The sequence below is a fragment of the Cornus florida genome, unplaced genomic scaffold (genome assembly GCF_030987335.1).
Source record: "Cornus florida cultivar Cherokee Brave unplaced genomic scaffold, ASM3098733v1 CherokeeBrave_3.0.0_Hap2_Chr04, whole genome shotgun sequence".
NCBI lineage: Eukaryota > Viridiplantae > Streptophyta > Magnoliopsida > Cornales > Cornaceae > Cornus > Cornus florida.
The window spans coordinates 89,917,868-89,945,537 of record NW_026775574.1 but is presented as its reverse complement, the minus strand read 5'-3'; the positions used below and the strand labels follow the sequence as shown (position 1 = coordinate 89,945,537).

Sequence of the window (27,670 nt, the reverse complement as noted above, 5' to 3'; positions counted from 1 at the left end):
GTTTACTTGCAAAACAAAAGGACGTCACCTCGAATGGCACCGGTGGGGTGCCAGCCGAGGACCCTCCGACGATCAAGTTAGTACTTGTAATTGTATCACATAATAATTATGTATATTCTGTTTAGGGGTTTTTTCTCGTACCTTCTTTAATGGCTTGGTGTCCTATTTATGGCTATCGATTGGAACCAATTGGTCTGCCTATGTCGATGGTTGAGGTCTCCCTTATCATCCGCTTGTGCGAGATCAGAGAAGATCCGTTTATTGCCAGATTTGTAGGGGATATGATTTACTCCGTTGACTTTCTCAAATTGTGCCAAGGTTATCCTTACCCTGTTGAACCACGTCGTCTTTCATTATCCTGGATAAGAAATGTCATCATTCTTATCCCATGGAAATTGTTATCTTTGATAACGAAATATGTCGAAGAGGTTTGGTGGCTGGTCAAGGTAGGTTAGGTTTATTTTTCCCTATCAATGGTAACTGGACATGGAGTATTGGGCAGATGTCACAGAAGAACATGCACAAAACTGGATAGAGGATTGATGATGAATGATGGTTGGCTGAGAACATTTCCAAATTTAAAAAGTTATCAGGGGCAGGGGCAGAGGGAGAGGCCCGCCTTGAAAACTTTTGCTTATACCCCTCCCCCAAAAAAGTTTTTTTATAAACATATCTATATTGCAGTCCCCAAAACTTTTACTCCCTTAGTCCCTCCATCCCAAAATAAACGTCCGCCTTTCCATATTTAGCTGTCCCAAAACAATTTACCCAATTCACAAGTCTATGTACTATATTTTAAAACTTTCTCAATCTTCTTGCATTGTACTCGTGAAAATAAAATATCATCACATCTCTGTGAACCTACATCTTAAAAGCCACATCTTAAAGGTTAGGTTCCCAAAAAGGGACATTTAAAATGGGACGGAGGGAGTAAAAAATTTCAATTCCCACCCCCACCCCCAAACAAAAATTTCAAACACTTATTCATTTGCCCCATAATTTTTTTTTTTTTTGATAAGTCATTTGCCCCATAAATAGTGTATGGAAATCTTTAAAAGTTCCCTTGAAACTCAAAAAAAATATTACAGCTAGTGAAACAATATTCCTTACTGAAAGTCATAAAAAAAAAAAAAAATAGAAATAGTGTTTTTAGCCTTACTTTTAAAGTCTAAATCTTGTGAAATAATATTCCTTACTGTAGCATATCATTAGTCATTACTCCGTTTACATTTATAATGAATATTGATTATCATAAGCGCCAAGATGGGATAAAGATCATCGCTGTGGCGCAAAGTCATTGAGAGGGCCTGACGGGAATGTTTTCCAAAGCTAAGAAAATGCCTGAGGCAAAAGAAGTGATACAGCTGGAAAGGCTCCATGGATTATAGGCTTATAGTGAAGAAGGCCACAAGTGGAAGTCACCATTGCTTTGGTCATTCAGCTTATTTCGTATAGAAAGAAAGACGTGGGCCTACACAGAAAGTCAACCATGATCATCAGCAAGTGCATAAATATACCCCTGAAAGACTGCTAAAGGGCAAGTGGTGGGGAATCGAGAATGTGGGGCTAGCTTAAGCCAATACAAAGCCTTGCGTACTAAGAAGGCAAGGCCGAGACAGAAACAAAGACGAGTAGAATCTTCCTATGAAATAGAAAAGCTCACTTGTACGTCAAATAAGACAAAAATAATGTAGTATCGAACTTCCGCCAAGAAGCGTAGCCCGGAGAGATCATTCCTTTAGGGGGGCATCTCGTTCCTATGGAAGGCATGACAGGGACTATGGAAGTCGCCCCTATACTCGACCCACAATCAGAAGTATGGGTTGAAAAGAGAACTGAGCTACTTCAACTAAGTACTTCGTTCCTCCTATAATTTCACCCAATACATGTCAGGAGAGTGGGCCACCCATGAAGCCCTTGAAGTCATCTTTTCAACAAAATGTCTTTTGAAAGAACCCAAACACTCATTCTTCGTCCATTCTCTGCCTATAGCAATTCCCTAATGGGAAAGATTATATGAGTCTTGGACCATTCATTTGTTAGCAGATATGTAAACGTCGCAATGATTGGTAATACATGGTATTAGATGGGATCCTAAGGACACTGCTGATTGAGCTTTGATGAAGTTCTATGAATTCCAGGAAATTTCTGCTGAGGACATCCACCTCCAAGGTCTCCCTAGCTCTCCTCTTTCTCGTCCCACTTGTTGGGTTGCTACGGAGCCTAATTTTTTCAAAAAGCACGTACAGTACTTTTGTGTTTACGAGCTAAAGTTCTATCACAAGAAAGTCGAAGTATATACTTTATTCAATACAACCTCTTTTTCTTTTTCTTTTTTTCGAGGATCCGCTATAATAATGAGAGATTTCTGCATATATGACCAAACCGGTCAATAATATCAGAATCTGATAAATCGGCCCATGTATAATCTCCATTATACGAGGTCAAGAGATAGAGAGAAGGAAAATTACACTAATGTCTCGTCATTTTTAATAAAAAAAACATGAACCTTTGTTAGACATTTTTGTAAGATGGTGTTTACAAGAAAAATACATAAAATTATATGTTAATCTACATCGGCTAGTCTTAGGAGACTAGGAAGGAGGAAAAACTAAAGTGATGAAACCAAAATGACAAGAATGCCAACAGCAACAATTATATCATAAATGCTAAGATTTTTAGTTCTCACTTGTTGAATAACAAGTTCTATATTTACTCCTTGTATAAGTTTTTTTGTTCCTAATAATCATGTTTTGTTACTTCCACTATTTCATTTAGTTAAAATGGTGATTTTTTTTCTTCTTAAGTTTCAATCAAGGTAATAAAGATATATTATTCCCAACTGGAACTAACTTACTTAAATTGAAATAATTATTGAAGAGAAATTAATTCTTTAACAATGTTTTTTCTTTGAGCAGTGATATGCTCTACAAAAACTAACACCTGAGTGTGGAACGAACGCTCCATTTATTTGATGGTTGAAATGGGACCGAAACATAGGTCCCATTTCAACAATCAAGTAAATGGGGAGCGTTCGACTCCCCATTCGGGTGTTAGTTTTCGGTCACCCAATCATTTTTCTTTTCCTTTACCACTTCTAATTTTATATTTAACTCATTGTTTCCTCTTCTCTATGTTTTTTGACCTTCTCATATATTTTTTCATCTCTATTTATTTAGGTTGCATTTTTCTCATTTTTTGTATTATAGATATATTTATACTAAGACTTATATTATAAATAAAATTATATCATAATTGATGTATTAATTTAAATTTTTTAATTACATAGTACTAGGTCGGCCCCCAGATCAAAACTTCTGGCTCCGCCCCTGGAAGCTATTATAGCTGCTGCTTGGAATGCTGAGGTGACAGGGAATACAATTCATAAAAATGAAAAAGTTCAGAATTATTAAAGAAGTTAATAAGTGGAATAAGACCAAATTTGGAAGTATATCTGATAAGATTAAGGAAGCTGATGAAGCTCTGGAGGACGCTCAGGCTGATTTATTGGTAAATCCTATGGATCAGGTTGGTATTGACAAGGAACAGAAGGCTGTAATTTCTCTTGAAAGTGCTCTGAGAAATGCAGAAATACTCATGGCTCAAAAGTCAAGGATGCAATGGCTAAAGGATAATGACAGGAATACCAGCTTCTTTTATTCTAAGGTGGCTCATCATTGGAATATCAGCACTATTACAGCTTTGGAGGATGCTACTGGAGTTTGGACTGATGATCAGAAGAAAGTTAGGGAATGTTTGGTGGATTATTTCAAATCTTTGTTCACTAATTCTTCTGACTAAACTCAACAGTTAAATCTTATGGCTCCCAGAAGTGTCTTATCAGGTGAAGAGGCTGATGCTTTAGAAGTAGAGATCTCAATGGAAGAGATAAAAGGGGTTATAAATTTCAATGCAAGGCTCCAAGGCCTGATGGTTTTACGGGTAGATTCTTTCAAAACTACTGGCACATAGTGGAAATAGATGTGGTGGATGCTGTGAAATTCTTTTTCAACAATTCCAAGTTGCCTCAAGGGTTGAATAGTACTATTTTACTCTTATTCCCAATAAAAATCAGAGTATCAAGCCTCCTGATTTTAGGCCTATTGCCCTTTCAATGTTTTGTACAAAATCATTTTCAAAGGTTCTTGCAAACAGATTACCCTATGTTACATGGACTTGGGTAAGGGTGTCGGACATGGGTATGTATCCACGTGTCAGACGTGTCAAATCTCCAAACACGGACACGGCTAAATATTCATTGTATTAATTATTTTATTTTATTTTCTAGAGTAAAGTAATGTTTTTATCTAATATAATATTCAATATAGGCATTAACTCTTTTTAAAGTAATAATATAATGTAGTTGAATGATTGGATATGTTTTTTAAGTACACGTTTAACTAAAAGTGTCGGACACATATCCCATACCCATGTCTGAGGGATATGTGTCCAACACAGGTACTTCACTACTTCTGAAGAGTCCATGAAACAAAGAGATTATCTAAGGTGTTACAGAAGTTTGTTGGGCAATAACAAATATTTTATTTTACTATTATAAGTAAGATTGTATTAGGCCCTGAACTCTCAATGTATCCAAGAAATCTACTATCTCCCCCATTGATTTACAATTCCTCCCAATGACCCGACAACAAAAAAGAGAACTAATGATGGAGAACTTCAGCGCTCCAATAGGAGTCTCCTCGCTATCAAAAGATCTCCTATTCAGTTCCTTCCACAAACACCACTAAATGTACAAGGGTGCCACCCTCCAAAAGTCACATGTTTGGGAACCCACCGTACAGCCTCTATCATGCCTCTAGCGTACTGAGGCATAACCCACTGAACCCCAAACAACCCCAAAAGCATACCCCAACTATCCTGAGCCACTGGACAATGCAGCAAGAGGTGATCTACCGACTCTTCATCACTTTTGCAGATACAGCACGGTGAACAACAATTTGTCTCCTCCTCCTCAAATTGACCAGCGTTAGAATCCTCCTCTCAACAGCTGTCCAAACAAAAAAGGCCACATTAAGGGGTGCCTTAGTGCGCCAAACAGCCTTCCACAGGAAAGCAGGCCCAACAGCATTGGGCTAGAACAATCTGCTTTTATCACCGGTAGATTAATTCTAGATAATTCGATTCTTGCCCAAAAGTTAATCATAGGTTTCAACTGGAGGATTACTAATCCTTCAATTTCCCTAAAAATAGATCACCACAAAGCTTATGACAGTGTTTCTTGGAAATTTCTTTCAACTCTGCTGCAGTCTCTTCGAATTGGGGACAGATGGATCAAATGGATAGAAGAATTATTTCTTCAGTTAAATTTTCTGTTATGGTGAATGCGGTCCAATGTGGCTTTTATAGTTCTGAAAATTGGCAGAGGCAGGGATGCCCCTTGTCCCCTCTACTCTTTGCTTTGGTGATGGAATATTTCTCTAATCAGATGGAGAAAGCTACTTCAAGCAGTCAAATTAAGCTTTGCAGCACTGCTAACAAGTTAAATTTAAATGTTTCACATCTTATGTTTGCAGATGATTTGTTCTTGATATCCAATGCTGATTTAAAGACTACTACAGCCATTTCTCAGGTGTTAACTGAGTTTCAGAGGGTTTCTGGGCTGAAAGCAAATCAGGAGAAGAGTTCAGTGGTTTATTTTTTTATATTATCTTTCAGAAAATGTAGAAGAATTATGCGTAGTTTATCCTTTAGAAGAGGGTCGTTTCCTATCACTTATCTTGGCCTGGCTTTGCAGGATAGAGATTTGTTAACAACCATCTACTCCAAAAGCTTGAGCTGTTAGAGAGGGTGGTGTAACTTAAATATATAAATCCTTCAACACGCCCCCTCACGTGTGGCCTTTTTTTGGTCCAACACATGTTTTTCAATATTTTAATTAGGGTGACGGTGAGGTTTGAACTCGAGACCTTTGGCTCTAATACCATGTTAACAACCATTTACTCCAAAAGCTTAAGCTGTTAGAGAGGGTGTAACTTAAATATATAAATCCTTCAACAAGGTTTAACCAAGGCTGCTTGTAGTTCTCTCCTTGACAAGATTACTACCAGAATAAATCACTCGAGTAAATATCAATTGTCTCAAGCTGGCAGAGTGGAGATGGCGAGGTCTACTATCTATGCTACCATCTATTGTGGACAGCAGTATGACATTCCTGTTGCTGTGAGAACTCAGATTGAAACGAAATTAAAGAATTTTATTTTGGGCTATATATGAAGTATTTTGAGATATTCTCCATAGAAAAATATAGGATATAGGTCAAGTGCTAGTAAGCGTGGGACATGGACATGATATGACATTGATACGCTAACACGTCAAATTCTAAAAAAGTAGGACACGGCCAAGATAAATAAAAAAACTATTTATATATCTATTGAGTAAGAAATTATAGAGGTTTAACTAATTGGTAATTACTACACTAAAGTTACACAAGTTAGAAAATGATGCTATTCAGACATCAAAGAGAACATATAATATTATATAGGATATTAGTCGCCTATCTTGTCATCACAGTGTTGTTTCCAGCACTATCTTGTTTGTTTATATAAGACAAAGAGTGTAGGATGTGTTGGTCGAGTGTTCGGTATGTTTTAACCAAGTATCCAAGATGTGTCGGCCCAGTGTCCGAAATAATAAAAATTACTTTTTAAATTATGGACACAGCCATGAAATGTCGGACAAATGTCCAAAAGTGTCAGTGTCTGACGCGGACATGACACCTTCTAGAAGTGTCTGTGCTTCTTAGTTCAAGCAGTTTGAGAAGAAATATTTTTCAAAGGTCAATATTTGGAGATGTGGTATCCACTTCAATGCTTCTACTATTTGGAAACATAAAGCAGACACAAGATCTTTCATGCAGCAGTATATGGTGTCTGAGGTTGGAGAGGGTAGTAATTTTCTTTTACTCCATGATCCTTGGTGTCGTGGAAAATCTTTGTTTCAGAAATAGGGAGCCAGAATTTTGAGGGAAATGGGTCTTGCAAATAATGCCAAGGTGCATCAGATTCTGTATAACATGAATTGGCAGCTTAGTGTTATCCTAATTATGCTAAGCAAGCCATTTCTGATGTCATGGTGGGATATGATGCTGATAGAATGATATAGAAACATGGTACTTCTGTTTTAAATCAGTTTGGAATCTGTGCAGAGAAAGGAAAGAGGAAAATTTTTGGAATAGACTGGTTTGGAATTCGGGGATCCCCAGGTGTTCTTTTACTGCTACTCTTGCCATGCATCTATTGTTGCCTACATTCACCATATTACAGAATAGAGGCCTAACTCTATCTGCACAATTGATATTCTTACTCAGATCAGATCAAACACTTGTTTACTTCATGTAGCTTTGCCTCTTAGATTTAGGACAGGTTTGAGTCTTCTATTCATTGGTCTAAACCTGTGCACAACTCTCTCAATCAGTAAGCCAGATGGTTCGTTAGTCTATGTTGGAATAATTTCTCGAGAGCAAAGTTTTATTATCAGATATTCTCCACCATTATATGGGGCATTTCTATAAGAAAGGAATGCTCGAGTTCACTCTGATGTGAAGAAATCTGCTGCTCAGTTAGCCAGAGAGATCTTTTGCAAAGTCATGGATTGTGCATCTTTCAGTTCATGATGCGCCCACAATGTGCTTCAGATTATTTTGCTGTTTTTCCAGTTCTGTTTTATTCTACTGCTTTTTATGTTCTTAGTTATTGGAAATGGATGTATTCCATTGTTCATTATTTGTAAGTGAGAGGGAATGCCCTCTCTATTAAGCCTTGTACTCTTTGCATATCTTTGGCTTTATAAAACAACCATTCATGAAAAAAAAGAGATGAAGGAAAGAATGATGATATGAATATTCTAAATTCTGTCGCAGTCGTATAAGTGTGAAAAGTTAAGCATTGTAATCCTACCTATAATAAATGATAGTGTGAAAAATCATTTTTTGTACCAATAAGAATGTGTATGACCTTTAATCATACTCAATTTTCATCTACAAAATTGACCCTATGCGCAACTAATTCAACAAATAATAATAATAATAATAATAATAATAATAATAAAAGACATTTCATGTGTAGTCAGCCAAAAATCATATACACAGCTGCCCATCCATCTTTTACAGTCAGTAATTTCTCTCTACTTCACCACCAAGGGCAGTAGCCTAGTTGTATTTCCTAACTCCCAAAGTGGAAAGTTGGGGTTCTCTCTACTTCCTTTTGCAAAAGAGTGTGACTTTCTTGCCGAGGTAAAAAAAAATACAAAAAAAAAATTCGTTTTGGAATTAATACTTCCTCTTAAGCCTTTTCCCAACATTGAACTATCCAATATATAATACCAAATATTCGGGGAAAAAATATATATAGTACCAAATTATTTATAGGAAAAGGATGTACAATCAATAGCATATAACATATAATCAAAGAAGTAGATGATTACTAAAGCTGCTCCAGCAGGAAGTTTGGTTCCAAGGTACTTGGCACGCTTTCTCGCTGTTTTTTTATCCTTCGTCTCCATTAACTCCCGTGGACTTCCTATAAGAAGTGCATTGTGAGGATCAAAAGTAATCTTCTCAAGCATTACAGCACTCCTAATTAAATATTCGCAAGCTCAACATCAATTGTATGCCCAACAAACATCAATTGCATTATTCAGCACTTCACATCATCCAATCATGGGGTCAATTTTATAACTGGGGGCCTCTTAATTTGTTTGTCTTTAATTGCCTGTTGAACAATCTCTGTTACTTCTCCCTACTGCAATCTCAATTTCTCCTTTTTCACAAAGTTGTTCTCTTACCAATAGAATTATAAGGAAAAGAAAAGATACCAAAGTTGCCTTCTAATGGACAGCATACCTTAACACATTTCTAAGAGTTGATGAACTAATAGATTGGTGGGTTCATTCTAAGCATTTATGTTTGGGCCTAAATAACATGGAATCAGTCACATCCTCGATCATTGATCTAAATGGATGGTTTTGCCTTTAAACCAAAATCACTCCGATACAACACAAAAGGCAAAAATGGACTATAGCGCTGAGCAATCACTCAACAATCTGATTAAAGTAACCATATTTGAATTAAACATACAATGAGAGCAAAGAATCCTCAATACTAGCATGGTTGAAAAAGTTAAGGAAAAAAGAAAGGAAGAAAAGAATGTGTTAGAGATGAATTCACACTATTCTGAAGATCAATAAGACTAAATCTAACATAATAAGGTAACAGACTCCAAGAGTTCCTACTCTTGGAGCAATTAATTAGTATCAATTGCGGGTACTTGAACAATCACAAGAATAAAGCAATCTATGCACGTGTAAAAGTTAAGGAAAAAAGAAGGAAAAAAAAAAAAAAAAGAAGAAGAAAATAAAAGAAGAAAAGAATGTGTTAGAGATGAATTCACATTATTCTGAAGATCAATAAGACTAAATCTAACATAATAAGGTAACAGACTCCAAGAGTTCCTACTCTGGGAGGATTTGTTGAGCAATTAATTAGTATCAATTGCAGGTACTTGAACAATCACAAGCATAAAGCAATCTATGCACGTGTAAATATCAATCGACCACGTAAAACTCTTAGGCAGTAAATATTAAATCAACATGAGAAAAACAGTTGGATATATATACATTCACAAAATACTTGAACAATTGGGAGAGTAGAGCAAACTAAATACTGTAAGAGTATTTTTCATATAAGTTTTTTTTTTTTTTGATAAGTAAAATGTATTAGAAAGCGTTCAAGAGGGGAACGCATCCCAAGAGCTGTACAAGAACCAAGAACAAAAAAAAGAAAGCTTAAGGATCCAAAGATCCCAAAAAGTCCAAAAGCTCCTCAACAGAGGAACAATCTCTCCCCATACCCCAACTAAAAAGAGAACAAATAATAGAATATTTAAGAGCCCCAATGGATAACTCCTCCCCAACAAAAGATCTTCTATTGCGTTCTTTCCAGAGACACCACCAAATGCAAAGGGGAGTCGCCCTCCAAAAATCGCGAACTCAAGCCCCCACCCTTTGTCCCCTCCAGATATCAATAAGACCCCGTGAAGTCCGAGGCATAACCCACTGGACGCCAAAAAGACCCAACATAAGACTCCAACAGTCATAGGCCACTGGGCAGTGCAAGAGAAGGTGATCCACACACTCTCCATCAGTCTTACACAGACAACACCGATTAACAATGACATGTCTTCTCTTCCTCAAATTGTCCAGAGTTAGGATCTTGCCCCGAGCAGCAGTCCAAGCAAAAAAAGCCACCCTAAGAGGAGCCTTCGAATGCCAAACCGTCTTCCATGGATAAGAGGGGGTCTGAAAACCGACAGACAAAAGAAAAAAGACCGGACCTGAAAAGTCCCTTGCGAAGAAGGCACCCAAGTCAAAAGGTCCGCCCCAGTACCAGCCACCTCATATCGATACAAAAGGTCCAAAAAGGCAGTGTCATCATCCAGCTCCCAATCCTGAAAAGCTCGCCGGAACCGAACATCCCATGAAAACCTACCACTATCAAGGCGATAGCAGTCAACAACCAAAGCATGGCAATCCACAGCAATCCTGAACAACCTTGGAAACTGACGACACAATGGACGCTCCTCGCACCAAGGATCCTCCCAAAACCAGACACTCCGACCTTCCCAGACTCTGAATCTAATATACTTAGAAAACTCATCACAACCCTTCCCAATGGACTGCCACACACCCACACCAATAGCAGATCTAGCTTGTCGAGCAGACCAACCCCCTCTATCCTCCCCAAACCGACAAGCAACGATCTTCCTCCAAAGTCTATGTCTTTCACTGCCAAACCTCCAAAGCCATTTGCCAAGAAGGGCCCTGTTGAAGGGGGCCAACCTCCGAATCCCAAGGCCTCCTGACTTAAGAGGCTTACAGACCTGCTCCCACCGAACAAGATGATACTTAAACTTCTCCCCCCTACCGCCCCAAAGGAAATTACATTGAATCTGGATGATACTTAAACTTCTCAAGTCTCCTGACAACAGAGGAGGGAATCTGGAACAGAGAAAGGAAATAAATTGGGAGGCTGGACAAGACACTCTTCACCAGCGTAACTTTTCCTCCCTTCGAAAAATATTGTTTTTTCCATCCAGCCAACCTTCTCTCGAAGCGCTCAACAACTGGGTACTAACAACCCACCCTTCTTGAGGAGACCCCCAAGGGCAAATCGAGATAAGAAATAGGGAAGGAACTCGTCTTACATCCAAGGACAGCTGCAGGGAGTTCAGCTCCTGAACCTCCCCCACAGGAACAAGCACACTTTTTCCCACGTTAATTCTCAAACCAGAAATAGCCTGAAAACAAACCAGGACACATCTCAGGTAACGCAATTGGGACTCCTCTGCCTCACAAAAAACCAACGTATCATCCGCAAACAGCAAGTGAGAAATCTCCAACTGATGAACTGCCTCTGGACCAATCTTGAAACCCCGAATAAGCCCCAAGGAAACAGCCCTCCTCATCATCCTGCTAAGAGCCTCCATAACAATAATAAACAAGAAGGGGGAGAGGGGGTCCCCTTGCCTCAAACCACGAGAGCTACCAAAAAACCCCGAAGGGGAGCCATTAACTAGCACCGAAAATCTGACAAATGAAACACAAGTAACAATCCAATTCAAAATTAAGGGAGGAGATAAAATGAATTAGTTGAACTTTCTAACCTTGATGGAGGTCATGTCCAATGTAAGGCTTACTAGCTGAGAAAGATAGCTTGAAATCCCCAAAAAGTTATAAATTAGATAATTGCAATACTCACCCCAATATACATTTCAACAGGCCCCTGGATGTTCTTAAATGGCAGGCTTATTTTGGTACGAAGTACTTAAATGACATGAGATTCACAGCAGAAATCTCAACACTTTCCACATAAAAGCAGCGAGATGTCTCCAAGCCCTTCAATTTGAGTGATAGATTGGGAACTTTCAGATTTACAAGACAATCAGATTTTTGCACAAACAATTGTTCCAAAAATGGACAGTTAGTTAAGAAGTACTCGAGTACTTGTCAAATTACATTCACGTGTGCTAGCAGGAGATGATTAGGGAGTTCCAGCTAGTAAAGCTAAGAGACAATGAATGCAAGTGATTTGTAATATGACCCAGGAAAATTTTAACTGTTAGCCAAGATATGATAGCCTAGAATCATGAGATGTGACTTACTATATTAGCCGAGATATGATAGCCTAGTATCATGGAATTTGACTTTATTTACGCATATATTTAGGCATAAACTCTACTGTGATTTTATTTGGTTTCCCTTTTATGTAATATTTAACATGTGCTCTTTTAGTATATAAATACCAGAGATGTGAATGAGTGAGCATTCTCAGTTAAGCCTTTACATATTTCTCTTGTATTTCTTCTATCTTGTATTTTTTCTGTAACCCTCACTCATTAGTCATTCCCCAACTTTCTGAAAGTCCAACTCAATCCTTTTAATTCTCTTTTCTATTGCAAAGTTAACCCAATTGTCAATATCAAATTTACAACTTTCATCAAGATTAAATTGAAATCTGAATTCATCTATACTTCAACCATTGTACGATTTCAAGACTTGAAGTAGAATTGGAGTGGGTTGGACAAAATGGAGGCAAGCTAGTGGGATTTTATGTGGTAAAAGAATAACATATAGGCTAAAAGAAAATTTCCATAGGACCGTTATTACTTGTTACACCTACTATGTTTTATGGAGCGGACTGTTGTCCCTAAAACAAAAACAAGAACAACGCCTTCATGTAACGGAACTGAGAATGTTAAGATGGGTGAGTGGAGTGATTAGAAGAGATAGGGGCACTAATGAAAGTGTGAGAGGAAAATTAGGTGTAGCACCCATTGGTGAGAAAATTCGAGAGAGTAGACATAGATGGTTTGGACATATGCATTGGAGACCTAGTGACATGGCGGTTGTAATAGAAGGTAAGAGACGGAGAAGGCGGCCAAAAATTACATGGGATGAGGTTATTAAAAATGATTTTAAAAAGTTAAATATAGTAGGTGAATTAACATGTTATAGAAAAGCTTGGAGAGAGAGAATTCATGTGGCCAACCGCATTCATATGGGATTAAGGCAAGGATCGTGACGATGATGATGAAATACAAAGGCTTTTCTACTTCAAGTAGCTTATCTCCCAGTATTAGTTCATTTATTATATGTGAGGCATCAAAGTCAAACCAAACTATACCTCCTTTGATAACAGACTAGTTCTATGGGGGCTCACATCCGGGATGCTTGGAAAGGTTGTCCTGTGGGGGCTCTCATCCGGGATGCTTGGAGGGCTACGCCTCTTTGTATTTGATGGAAAGGAGTTGCCTATTTCTTGTCTTAAGTTCTCCATTGTTTCCACTCTTTTTTGTTGGGTTTCGGGTAGAGATTATAGATCCATTGAGGACATTGTCATTTTTTTGGCCTCTTTGAAGGCTTAGAGGTTTTTTGCCTTTTGTGGTTCCTTTGGAATGCGCTCCCCTTTTGAACATTTTTTATACCATTCTTACTTATCAAAAAAAAAACAGACTAGTTCTTGCCGCTTCTTTCATTGTCAAAAGTGAAAAGATTGAAACAAGGACTCCATCAAGAAGTCCACTAATGTGATTCTCCAAACACAACCCTCCTTTATCAACCTTCTCATTATTGCAATTAAAGAAAAATAAAAAATAATAATTAAGAAAGTGAGATAACAAAAACACCAATCCCTAAAAGTATAGTCTATACTGTCTTTATTATAAATTTAGCACCACAGTGGGATCCTAGCATTGTCTTTAGCTTTCATGGTGCTCAGTTCTTTCACTTCTCCTGACGAGGCTTCCTTTCTTTGTTTAACAACCTATTTTTTATTTCCATCATCATCATACTCATTTTGGACAACATTTTAGTACACAGTGAAGGAACAACTATAAGACCATGTATTCACATTCGCATATAGACCAGTATATATGATAACATTTAAAATTATCAAGTTTTCTACTTTTTTGTATATTTTACTCAGAAATGATCGGAAACTTAACTTGTTTCTATAGAACATTATTCAGATAAGGAGGTATGTCCTATAATCACGTGAATCAGAGAAAATTCCGCCTTGGTCTGGTAGTTATCTTATCCCACATCCTTTCTGTAAATATTCTATGGGTCATTTGCCTTGTCATTCACGGCTATCCAGAAAACTCGAGATAAACCACAATGCTACCATCCCGCAAGACAGTTTGCCTCAATAATAAGTCCTAGGTGAGGGTACCTATGTGCAAGGCCGAATTCCTTTTATGTACACAAGTATATACGCAATCACGACTACATTTGAAGCAAGTATATGACTTCAGCATGACTGCATTAACAGAAGGAAATGCAATATTTTCACATTGTGAGAAAGTATAAAAGAAAATAATCATCCTTTTTTCATGGAAACATGTCTAAAAGGAAAAATTAGGATTTAGTGACCCAAGGAAAAATTAGGCTTAGCAACCATAAAGTAATAAATAAACTTAAGTACTTAACCTCCCATTAGGTCACTAAGGAATATCTAAAGCTACGTTCAAAAAGTCTCTACTTATTCCATTCTATGGCATAACAGAACCACTAAAAACGCAAAGGAAAAATTAGGATTTAGTTACCCCAGGAAAAATTAGGATTAGCAACCATAAAATAATAAATAAGCTTAGCAACCATAAAGTAATAAATAAACTTAAGTACTTAACCTCCCATTAGGTCACTAAGGAATATCTAAAGCTACGTTCAAAAAGTCTCTACTTATTCCATTCTATGGCATAACAGAACCACTAAAAACGCAAAGGAAAAATTAGGATTTAGTTACCCCAGGAAAAATTAGGATTAGCAACCATAAAATAATAAATAAACTTAAGTACTTAACCTCCCATTAGGTTGCTAAGGAATATCTAAAGCTACGCTCAAAAAGTCTCTACTTATTCCATTCTCTGGCATAACAGAAACGCTAAAAACGCAGTAACACTTGGAAAATATGGTAACTTTTACATCAGAAAAGAAAACTATAGTGATTGTTCTATGAAAGTGGCTGCAAAAGTATAGATATAGCTTCGTTAAGTTTCTTTTAGTTATATTTTCATAAGAAAGATTCCAATGTGATCATGACCAATACAAATCATTTCACTTTCAGGTGGTCCAAGGGAAGCAATATGAGGCAGCCAAATAACCGATGAGTAGAATGATAATTTTTTCATTATAGAGTTTGTCATATAAACAAATTTGCTTCCTCGTACCTATAAAAACAAAGCACTAAAAAGAACTAGAGAAGAAATCCCAAGTGAAATATATGGCAGTAAATATATAAGACAAGATCTGCTTCAGCTCTTGTTGAAGGAAAACTGAGTTAACCTGACTTTGGTCCTAAAAAATTATTTCTTTCTTTCTTTATAACAGTAAATATACAAGAAATCCCTAGTGGAGGGTACCAAGAGGAATAGACTGGGTATAAATACAAAATGTAAAACTGATATGTAAATAATAATCCTTCTTTCTTTACTTGAAAGAAGCTATAATTAATTTTCTGACCACAACAAACAATTCTACAGCAGTTTAACGCAACTGCAGAATCCATTGATTAAAGCATATAAAAGCTTCCATGCAAGTACAACAAGAACAAAACATATTGTTAAACTAACCTTTTACGTAAACAGGATTATTAACAATAATCCTGTCTTTTGAAGCATCTGGAAACGAAGAGCATCTTTATGAAGCAAGCTATTGCTATGTTCTTCTAGAGCACTCATCTGCATATTCCTATTGCCTTCATTCCCATAAAGATTTCTTCTGTGAAACAAACAATCAATGAGAGAAAACACTCTCAAGGAATTAATTTGTGAAAACAAAATGAAAGCCGAAAACAAGATTGAGACCATCAAGTACCTAAATTGAAGTAATCAACTTTCTTAGTCACCTTCGAACTTGCTTGTTGCACAGAGTTGTAACAGTCTTAAAAGATGAAAAGCTACAGTGTGAAGTATGATGGACTTTAGCCCTAAAAGAAAGAGTGAGAAGGTAGATTGAAGCCAAATTTAGGACATGAATTGGTATAATAAACTAATTAATTTTTCAAATATAATTGAAATTTGGATAAACAAGCAACAACTAGTATAATGATTAGGAAGGTCACTTAATCTGTCATCTTTACCAAATGAATAAAAACTGAAATATTGTATTGGGAAGATCACTTGGTGTGCCTCTTCAAATATCATATCAAACACCCTCTTCAAATTCCATATTTTAAGGTTTTAAAAAAAGGTGAAAATTGTATAAACAACGACCACCACTACCAAGCCTTTTTCCCAACTACTTGGGGACGGCTACATGAATCCTATGTTTCCATACCGCTCTATCTAAGGTCATAGACTCAATCAAGCATATGCTATCATATCCTTCTTTACTAACTCTACCTACATTAACTTAGATCTTCCTCTTCCCCTAGTATGTGGACTATGTCACTCTTCCTAACTAGCACTTCTAAGGTCTTATTTGCACACGTCTAAACCATCTTAACTGATTTCCTCTCATTTTATCTCTGATTTGTGCTATTCCAACCATCTTCCGAACGTGATCATTTCTAATTCTATCCTTCCTAGTCTTACCGCAACTCCATCTCAACATTTATATTTCCGCCACACTCAATTTATGCCTATATTGTTTCCCAACAATTTATGCCAATATTGTTTCCTAGTTGCCCAACACTATGTGCCATAAAGTATGGGTACCCTAATAGTGGTTCGATAGAACTTCCCTTTCAATCTTAAGGGGATACGCCTATCACAAAATAGACTAGATGCACTCCTCTATTTATCCCATCTTGTCTTGGGTATCTTCATATATGCTAACAATGGATGTAGGGATATAGTCATTGATTTGAAAGCTAAAATTGTTGAAGGATTTAAATATTAAAGCTACAACCTCTCTAACAACTTAAGCTTTTAGAGTAGATGGTTGTTAACATGGTATCGGAGCAGGCAAACTCTGTGTTCAAACTTCACCGTCACCCTCATAATTAAAATTAAAACACGTGTTGTTTAAGTGTGAAAGTTAAACATTAAAGTTATACCCTCTCTAAAAATTTAAGCTTTTAGAGTACATGGTTGATAACAAAAGTAATAAAAAACTTCATATGAAAGACTTTGTTCATATGAGATAAAAGAAAGAACGATAATATGAATATTCCAAGTTTGTGTCTCGTGTTGTGAAAATTAAGCATTGTAATGTTTGTACCTATTATAAATATTAGTGTGAAATATCATTTTTTTTGTACCAAATAAAATGTGTATGACCTTTAATCATGCTCAATTTTCATGGAAAAACATGACCCCGTGTATAACTAATTCAACTCAGACACACACACACACACACACACACAGATTTCATGTGTAGCCAGCCAAAAATAATATACATAGCTGCCCATCCAAACATGGTATCTCCTACCCCCCAAAGTGGAAAGTTAGGGTTTAAGTTTTCATAGGGGTAAAAGAGTGTGAGTATTTTGCCAAGGTAAAATAAAATAAATAAAAATCTCTCAACTTCCTTTTGCAATTAATAATTCCACTTAAGCCTTTTCCCAACATTGAACTATCCAATATATTTACAAGAGTAAGATGTACAAGCAATAGCTTATAACATATAATCAAAGTATTAAAGGATTACTAAAGCTACTCCAGCAGGAAGTTTGGTTCCAAGGTATTTGGCACGCTTTCTCGCTGTTTTTTTCTCCTTGGTCTCCATAAACTCCCATGGACTTCCTATAAGAAGTGGATTGCGAGGATCAAAAGTAATCTTCTCAAGCATGACAGCACTCTTAATTAAATACATTGCAAGCTCAACATCAATTGCAAGCCCAGCAAACCCAATGAATTCCACCACCTTAAGGTACTGATGGGGCCGAGATGTAAACCGTCGCCGTTTTCTTCTCACAAATTTTGACAATTGCAGCTGTAACAAGGAGGCATGGAGTCATACGGTGCTTTAAACATTTAAGTAAACCATTAACATACAAAACCAAAATACCAAGCACTAAATTTTAATTGCTGAGAGCAAGTTAGAATCATGACATTGCTAGACTCAATGGAAGAGCCAAAACGAAATGATCCACACGTTCCATGGAGATTGAACACCAATATGACTAATCAAGATTAACAAAATTTCTTTTATGACATTAGTCACTCTGCTTATTGTTTTTTTTTTCCCTAGTTATCGCCTATTTTGATTTCACTGTGCGTATTGTTGCAACCATAAATAATTATTCTGGCAATTTAAAAAACCTTTAATTGATCCATAAAAAAATTACTCAAGCACTCAAGAAATAAAATCAAGACAAGTTTAAAAGCTTAGGAATGACAACCAATGGATTAACTATCAGTAGTAACAGAAAGAGGATGATTCCCATTGTGTCGTTGGTTTGCATTTTTCATCTTCCAATCATGGGATCAAATTTCTGAAAGGGGTTTCTTAGTTTGTTTTGTTCTTTAATTGTCTGTGCCTTTTAATTTATTGAAGGATCTCTGTTCCTTCTCAGTTCTCCCTAGTGCAATATCAATTACTCCTTTTTCACAACATTGTTCTCTTAACACCTTTCTAAGAGTTGATGAACTAATAGATTGGTGGGTTCATTCTAAGCATGCATGCTTGGGCCTAAATAACATGGAATCACTGAATCAGTCACATCCTCAATTATTGATCTATATGGATGTTTTTGCCTTTAAACCAAAACAACTCAGACACAACAAGATAAACCAAAAATGGACTATAACACTGAGCAATCACTCAAAAGTAAACCATATTCGAATTACACTTGTGAGAGCAAAGAATCCTCGATACTAGCATGGTTAAAAGAGGGAAACAAAAATAGAAGAAGAAAAACTGTGTTAGAGATGAATTCACACGGTTCTGAAGGGCAACAAGATTGAATCTAACCAAATAAGGATACAACCTCAAGAGGACCTACTCTCGGAGAAGTTCTTGAGCAATTCATTAGTATCCATGGCAAAGGTACTTGAATAATCATGAGAATAAAGCAATCTTAGAATGTGTAACATATTACATGACCATGTAAAACTATTAGGTAGTAAATATTAAATCAACATGGGAACAACACAATGATATAAATGCAAGTTGTAAAGTAAAACTCATTACCTCCAACACAAATTTATACAAGAAAGGACATGCCTCTATTAGGGGAGCAAAAACCATAAGGTCTTCATTTTCAATTGCACTAATTCTCAACTCCAGTTGCTTGAGCTTATTAAATACAGGAAATTTGGCTAAACCAATACTATTCTGAATAAACCAAGGAAAAACTAAATCAGCATAGATTATTAATTATGGTAAAAAAGAACATAAATAAAAATTAAGGGGGGGAGATCAAATGAATTTGTTACACTCACTAACCTTGATGGAGTTCATGTGCAACGTAAGGCTCTCTAGCTGGGAAAGATAGCTTGAAATCCCCAAAAAGTTATAAATAAGATATTTGCAATACTCACCCCCGATATACATTTCAACAGGCTCCTGGAGGTTCTTAAATGGCAGGCCTATTTTTGGTCCGAAGTATTTAAAAGACACAAGATTCATTGCAGAAATCTCAATACTTTCCACGTAGTGGCAATAAATTATCTCCAAGCACTTCAATTTGATTGATACATTAGGAACTTTCAGATTTACTAGACAGTCAGAGGCTTCTACAGACAATTGTTCCAGAAATGGACAGTTAGTTAAGAAGTACTCGAGAACTTGTCCAGTTACATTCACATGTGCCAGCAGGAGATTGGTTAGGGAGTTGCAGATAGTAAACCCAAGAGACAATGAATGCAAGTGATTTGTAATCCGACCCGTGTCAGGAAAATTGTAGCCCGTACTTCCCCAACTTACTGGGAAGTCTAACTCAAGCCTTTTAACTCTCTTTTCTATTGCAAAATTAACCCAATTGTCAATATCAAATCTACAACTTTCATCAAGATCAAATTGAACTCTGAATTGATCTATACTTGGACCATTGTACAATTTCAAGACTTGATTTACCCAACTCAAATACAAAGGCCTTTCTACTTCAAGTTCCTTATTTCCCAGTAGCACTTCATATATAACATGTAAAGCATCAAAGTTCAAACCAGTAATGTGTGTCCACATATACCTCCATCTCTTTGATAGGAGACTAGTTCTTCCAGCTTCTTTCATTGTCAATAGTGATAAGATGGAAACAATGACAACATCAGGAAGTCCACTAATGTGATCCTCCAAACACAACCCTCCTTTATCAACCTTCTCACTATTGCATTTTTTTTATAAACAAAAAAAAAAATAAAAATTATTAAGAAATTGTGATAACAAAAACAACACAAAAATGCTCAATTTTTGTAACATAAGTTGTTCATCGAAAAATAAAATAAATAGAGATATACAAATCCATACATTAGTGAAAAGATGGTTTGAATTTTTACCTGGTTTTCTCCATGGGATTTGATTTTGTCCAAAATCCAACACAAACAGCTGAAGATTCGAGAGATTGCTAGGAGAAGATGAACAGATTAGAGACTTGCTTGCTTTGTTCCACGCAGTGAAAAAAGTAGCAATTTTGCCTATAAAACAACATCACATTCATACTCCGGGTTGAGTAAGGTTTGTACTCTTCGTGTCTTACTAGGTTTAGGATTTTTTTTTTTTCTGCCAAAAAAAAAAAAAAGAAGAAGAAGAAAAAGAAAAAGAAAAAAAAATAAAAGAAGAAGAAGCAGAAAACGTACGCAGTTGCTGGTCGCCCACTTTTCTGAGAAACAAAAGGCAACAGAGAAAATAATAGTAAAATAAAATAAAAAGGATAAAGTGCAAAAAAAAAAAAATTTGTTATACAGAGAATGTGTAAATATCTTTTTTGTTTAAAAAATTACCTTATATTTTTCAAATTGAGTAAATATTAAATAAGGACAAATCTTCTATATGAAGACTGAAATTTTTAAAATGTCCTTAAGGCAAAATATAAAAATAATAATAATAATAATAATTTTAAAAACTTTAAATTTCAAAAAATAAACAAAAAATATAAATAAATAAATAAAATACTAAATATATAAGGGCATTTTACAAAAATATATAAAAACCCCCCAAAAATTATATATTTATTGTTTTATTTATTTTTCTATTTTTTATTTACTAAAAAAAATCCCTAAAATCCCTTAAAGTTATTTTGGGATTTTTTTAAAAAAAATTTGGTCAAAATTGTTGACCGGGGACACTTTGTTACAAAATTTTAAAATATAGAGATTTATATGCAATTTTTAAAAAGTAAAGGTGTTTCTTGTACATTTTTTATATAGCATGTGAGTATTTTTGCACTTTACCTAATTAAATGTAGTAATACATTAAGGCCTGCCATAATATGGAGCTTTAATTTTTGTTTCATAAGATCCAACTTCAAAAGTAAAGACTAAAAAGGTTAAAGTTAAATTTTCTATGAGTTTTAAAAATTACGTATTATATCTATCTCGAAACTCAATATTTATTTAGACAACAATAAATGTTATAAAAATTAAAAATGGGAGGCCAATTGAAATTTTTTATGAATTTTGGAACAAAAACTGAACTTATTTGCAAAATAACTATTGAAACCTATGGTATATCCCAAAATTTCAAAATTTTCAAAATTTTTGGATATGCCTTCCTCCTTTGTCAACACCTTTCATCACTGTTTTAGTCTTTCAGTGCAACATTACTCTTTTTTAATTTGGGATTAGCAGAAAAAGTAATAATAATAACTAACACAATGCATCATGGTAATGTTCTTTTTTTTTTCAACCAATTAAATACTAGTCCACTAAATATTAAATGTTCCAAGAATATCTAATAATTTTTTGAAATTTCAATGGCATTTTTCTCTTCTAAAATAGAAAGTCAACTGTTGAAACCGTGCGCTCAAGGACGGACCTACATGTAGTTAAGGGGACAATTGTGTTCCCTGATGTGTTTTTTTTATTTTTTTATAGTAATTTACTCTTTGTTAATTTGGTTTTTTCAATTATACACCTATAAAATATTACTATTGTCCCCGGAAATTAGTAAAAAATTCATTATTGCCCACCTCATCTTTATTTTTCGGTCCTTCCCTGGGTGTGTTGGGTGTGTTTTGTAAAAAGTATATATATATATATAATTCGGTGGTACAAAAGAGGAGGAATTCAAAAATAGAAAAATAATCAATAAAGAAATAAAAAGAAATAATTTTTCCATACGAAACAAGTACGTCGCCGTTTGAAAAGAAGTCTATGTTCAGATTCGAGAGAGCTGTTCAAATGTTCGGTGGCTAAGAAATGGGGAAGACAACAATCTTGATATTGTAGCATTCCTTTATTATTATTTTTTTTTTTCAAGTTTTATCAAACAATCAGAAACTAAAAACAACAGTATAGCCCTAATTATTTAATTGAGAAATGTTATGACGCATGTGTGATGACACAGTTGAGTACACAAATCTTAGTCAAAATAATATTCTGAAGTGTTTTTTGGGTTTTATTTGGTAATTTGTGTAACAAATTCAAATTACACAATATAACATCACAAATTCAAATTACAAAGATAATGTTATATATATATATATATATATATATATATATATATATATATATAACTAGGGATGGCAACTTGACCTGTCCACGCGGTTACCCATCCCGCCCCGTCCCATTTTTGGCGGAGTTGGAGGACCGTTTTGCTTATTTGGGCGATGATGGTTTGATATAATAAAAACCCATTTTTTGCGATTTTGGGGGACCATTTTGCTTATTTAGGCGGGGATTGTTTGATATAATAAAAACACATTTTTGGCGGTTTTGGGGGACTGTTTTGCTTATTTGGGCGAGGATGGTTTGATATAATAAAAACCCGTGCAGGTTTCGCGGGTTTGGTGCGAGGGCGGGGGAAGGTCGCCCCGCACCACCCCGCCCCGTTTAGATAGGCAAATTACATAATTACCCTTATTCATTAGTATATATATTTACCATTGTATATTAAGTACCCCATATAACAATATTAAATTAATAAATGAATTTGATTAAAATGAGAGTTGCAATTGTAAAGAATTGAAGAAAAAAAAAAGAAAAAAATTCTATTTCAACAATAAATAAATTATGGTCTTAAATGGGGCGGGGCGGGTACCCGCAGGGATAAAAATGTTAAACGGTTACGGGGATGGAATGAAAAGTTCCCTCGTTTTTGCGATTTTGGGCAGGGACAGGGACGGAATTTTTAAACGGTTGCGGGGGTGGGGGAAGGTACACCCGCCCAAACCCGCCCCCCCGTTGCCATCCATAATAATAACAGAAAGAAGATGTATGCTTAAGATAATGTCATTATAGGACTTTTGCATGTTGGACCTGAAAACAAATCAATGGGAACGACTAAATTATAAAGGACCTCTAAGTCCAACGGGTCATCAGATGGTACATAAGTTCAATCAAATTAAAAATTTGTTAGTGGATTGTTTTTAAATAAAACTCAACTCACATTTGTGATTTGACTTAGGTTATAATTTTAAATAGAGCGAATGAGTCATCCATTTTGAAAAATTTAACTCATTACCATCTTTTATTTTTAAGTCATATTCCTTTTATATACTTATATACTACTTATCACATATTAGATGTCTACTTTAGTAACTTTGACTGACAAAAATTGTAAATCAAAGTTTTTGAAATGAACAATTAATATAGGACGGAGGTAATATAATTTTTTTAAAACTCCATCTGTGAGTAGGGATGGCAATTTCCTCCAACTCGCTGGGTTTCCGCCCTGCTCCGCTCCTAATGGGACAGATTTGGTAGTTCCATAAATGGGTTTGGGGCAGATATGTTAAAGAATTGAAAACCCGAAACGGGTTTGGAACGTGGGCGGATTTAGTGATGCCCCCGCCTCGCCCAGCCCCCGATTATATATATATATATATATAAGTTAAGTGTCCATTAATATATTTTGACTAAATATTCGCTAGAATCACTACTTACTAAAATTTCACAATTTTGCACGTGATTCAATCTTCAAGAATCAATCAAGGATTTAAGATCTTAGTATTCTATCCCAAGTCCAATAATTAATTCAACAGTTTCAACTTTACCGTAATTAAACGGAGTATGGGGGGCGGAGTCTATATTTTGTCTACCAGAAGAGAGGTGGGGATAGTATACCAATTATAAACCCGTCCCGAAATTGGAGCGGAGTTGGTATGATAGATTTTTTAACGGGGCAGAGTAGGGTTTAGCTAACTCCGCCCCGTTGCCATCCTTATCTGCGAGTGTTTCCGGACTCTAGACCTTTCAAACAAATATTTATGTTTAGTTCTCCATCTTAACATCTTAAGAAAAGTGATTTTGATATAAAAGACAAATTAGTTTTACTTTTTATTGAATTATCTTTATTTTCTTTTTTATATTTAAATATTAATTATACTTTTACACAGCTTTAATAATTAATACCATTAAAAAAAAAATGGGGGCATTTAGTTATAAGCTAAGTCATATAAAGTGGGTGTAGGAGGGGAGTGCAAGTACGAGTACGAGTACGAAAGCGTAAAAGTGATAAAATCTAAGTCATACATAATGAGAACGGGAGCGAGAGCGCGTGCAGAGTACGAAAGCGAGAGCGCGTGCAGAGTACGAAAGCGAGAACAACACTCGTTTAGAAGAATTGTGCGACTTAGGTGATAAGAACCACCAAATTTAGTATGAATTTTTTTTTCATAATTTGTTCTAATAAGAAAGGGTATTAAATGTAATTAAAAAAGAAACAGAAAAATTGGAATTAAAAATTTTTTTTTAAAAAAAAAAAAAAAAGAAAGAAGAAAAAGAAAAGTTTACTAGTGAAGTTTAGACCTAGAAATATTTACAAAAAATTTACTAATGCCACTATGAGTATCGCTGAATCTGAATACGCTAAAATAGCAAAGCCCATTTCTCAAAATTTGACTTTGTTAACCACAAAACCCGAGAGAAATTACTTGGTAAATCATATTCTTCTTTTGACTTGTATTTTTATTTAATTTTATTTTAATTTTGTACACACTAGCAATATTATTCCTAACGAGACTTAAACATTCAACTACACTTTGAGAAGGCGAGATCATAACAGACTAGGACGGACCTACATGCATGCCCCTGAAAATTCCACACTTTGTTAGCAATATTATTTTAAAATTTTATTTTTCCTCTGGGTTAAACAGTCAAGAACTCTAGGATAGTAATAATTAGTTAATATATATATATATATATATATATATATATACCCTATTGTTTTTTTAAAATTGTTTGTATGGTTTGTGATTTCAAAAAATTATAAATGTCAATAAACAGTGGCAAAGAATACCACCACAGTGTGTCTTGGGACGTAAGATTTGAGTCTAACATTCCGAAAATATGGACTTGAGCACAAGAAGGTCCGTGATTGGGCCTTTATTTTTTTTGCAATGGTGCTTATTATCAACCCAATCCAATCCACAATGCCCCAAATGTCCAATCTGAAAATAACAGAGCAGATTGGGCTACTCAAGAGTGAAAAGACATTTATTACAATAACTAATACTGATACGAAGAGTCGGGCCTAATTTAGGTTTCTGTAACCAGCCCGACCCAAAACAACAATTGTAATTTGGAAGGCTGGTGGTCTTTGCGAGGACATTAGCCTTCCAAATTTTTATATGCGCATGGGAATATTAGTCAAACAATTCTTTTAAAGCTCGACTAGGTTATTTCAAATACTGAAGTATATATGAATATAGAATCAAATCTATATCTATATTTATACTTGCTATAAGTCTCTGAAAATTTTATTTTATTTTTATTTAATAAAATGTTTATTTTTACACCACTTTAACTTTTAAAATATTACTTATTTTGCACTGCATGAGGGTTCACATTCATAAAGGTTGTCTCGAGTTACAGGTAAATGATTCTCTTTGTAATGTGATACTATAAAAAATAAAAAATGTCTGAACCTTGTGCAAAATCTCAAAAATGAGTTTATTATAGTTTCACATATTCTGTAGAATTTAAATTGGGACATTTAATTGAATACATTAATATATTAAATAATGCTGTAATTTGTAATATGATATATATAATATTTACTAACTTCAAACTTTTTATAATATCTATTGATTACTCAATCAAGGTTTTAACTTCACAAAAGCACCACAATAACATATAAACAATGGTAACATTTTGGACTAATAAGAATTGAACATTCAAGCTTCACAATCCAACTCATAACCCCCAGAGTCAATCATAGCCATTCACACCAGTTAAAAAAATACAACTAGACAAATATTCAACTGTTCAAACTCTTCCTGAAAAGTACACGGATAGCCATTTTCAACCATACGATTCACTTTTACTCCTCACAAATGCATGCTAAATATGTTTTTAGGGCAAATTATTTCAGCCTCCCTAATCGCCTCCATCTTTATTCTCGTTCTCAACTCTGAACTTGCCCCCCTCTCTCTCTCGTTAACTGCAAACTACAAAACATACAAGAATCAACAGTTCAAAACCTATATATTTTAGTTTATCTATCTAAGCAGTTTGAAGAGGTGGCTTTTGTTTTTTCCCACTCTATGCATTGTTCTAGCCTGTCATCAAATTTTTCTTCTTTCGATGTACAAACAACCATTGTTTTCATATTCTTAGGTAAAATTGTTTCGAGGCCATTTAACACAGGCCCAATAGATATACACTTCAACTTTCTCAATCTTTTGCTCAATCGTAAAGAAAACCTTTTAAATTTCACACACGTGAAATGCACATGCATATTTCTAGTACATATAAATATATAATTAGATGATTTGTAACGATGAATAAGCACGTTTTGTCTGAATTGTCATACCATCAAAGATTACCTTTTTTCATTAGACTATGACGTTTTGAGGATTTATTTAAAAAAATTAGTACTCCCATTTCAAAAAGAAAGTTATTTTTGCATAACTGTAAATCAAAAGTCAGACCCTCACATGTGTCGCAAGTCGTGCAAAGAAAAAACTGAATCAAAGGGTAAAATAATGAATTACTTACGGAATACTACATTTTTTTTTTCTTTTCTTTTTTCACTACTGCCTCGGCCCTCGTTATTGCACAGTGCTAGCGCTGATAGACGTGATTAAAAGTTCTATAGTAAGTGTTTCACCAGTCATAGATTGACACACACAAACCCCAACCAAAAGTTACTGTAGCAAATCCTATACCACTATCATCATCTTATATGAAAATCCATCTTATCCAATTGTCCCTTGGGAAAATAGCTGGACTTCTTGTACTGTGGGTCATTTTTCTAGGTATTTCCTCTGCTCTTCCGCCTGCAAACATTGGAATCACTAAATGGAGAGTTCACTGTCCCATCAACTTATATCTTCATGTGTCTAAGACAATTGATTAAGAATTTGCAGTAAATCTTGTATCTTTCAATTGCAATATTGTAAAGACAATGGAGATAAAATTTGTTGGCATGGGACGTGAGGATACCTACTGCTACATAGACCCATATTTGAAGAGCAACTTTATGCCCATAAATTAGAATGATCATGTACAGACCATGTTATTTTCCAAGCTTGAATATTTTGCTACCATGACTCAACAAGTTTACCAAGTCTCAAGATCAAGTTTCAAGTGGTATAAAATTTTGTTCATACTCG

At 35.2% G+C, this 27,670-nt stretch overlaps 1 protein-coding gene across 7 annotated transcripts in view; it reads right to left on the bottom strand.

The window, feature by feature from the left end:
• LOC132303847 (F-box/LRR-repeat protein 13-like) overlaps positions 1-20,793 on the bottom strand; it is a 31,931-nt gene extending 11,138 nt beyond the window's left edge. For 4 of the 7 annotated variants that reach the window (XM_059801293.1, XM_059801297.1, XM_059801295.1 and 1 more), the window contains exons 1-7: positions 20,454-20,789; positions 19,405-20,281; positions 19,150-19,293; positions 17,665-17,949; positions 15,889-16,000; positions 15,645-15,792; positions 8,443-8,537 (exon numbers count right to left, since the gene is read on the bottom strand). In XM_059801293.1, the coding sequence (XP_059657276.1) occupies positions 15,995-16,000; positions 17,665-17,949; positions 19,150-19,293; positions 19,405-20,281; positions 20,454-20,467 (1,326 nt within the window). In that variant the 5' untranslated portion in view covers positions 20,468-20,789 and the 3' untranslated portion in view covers positions 8,443-8,537; positions 15,645-15,792; positions 15,889-15,994. Of the gene's footprint in view, positions 1-8,442; positions 8,538-15,644; positions 15,793-15,888; positions 16,001-17,517; positions 17,950-19,149; positions 19,294-19,404; positions 20,282-20,453 lie in introns of those variants that run through there. The other 3 variants (XM_059801296.1, XM_059801292.1, XM_059801298.1) reach the window with 3 other exon arrangements.
• Between the last annotated feature and the right edge of the window lie 6,877 nt (positions 20,794-27,670).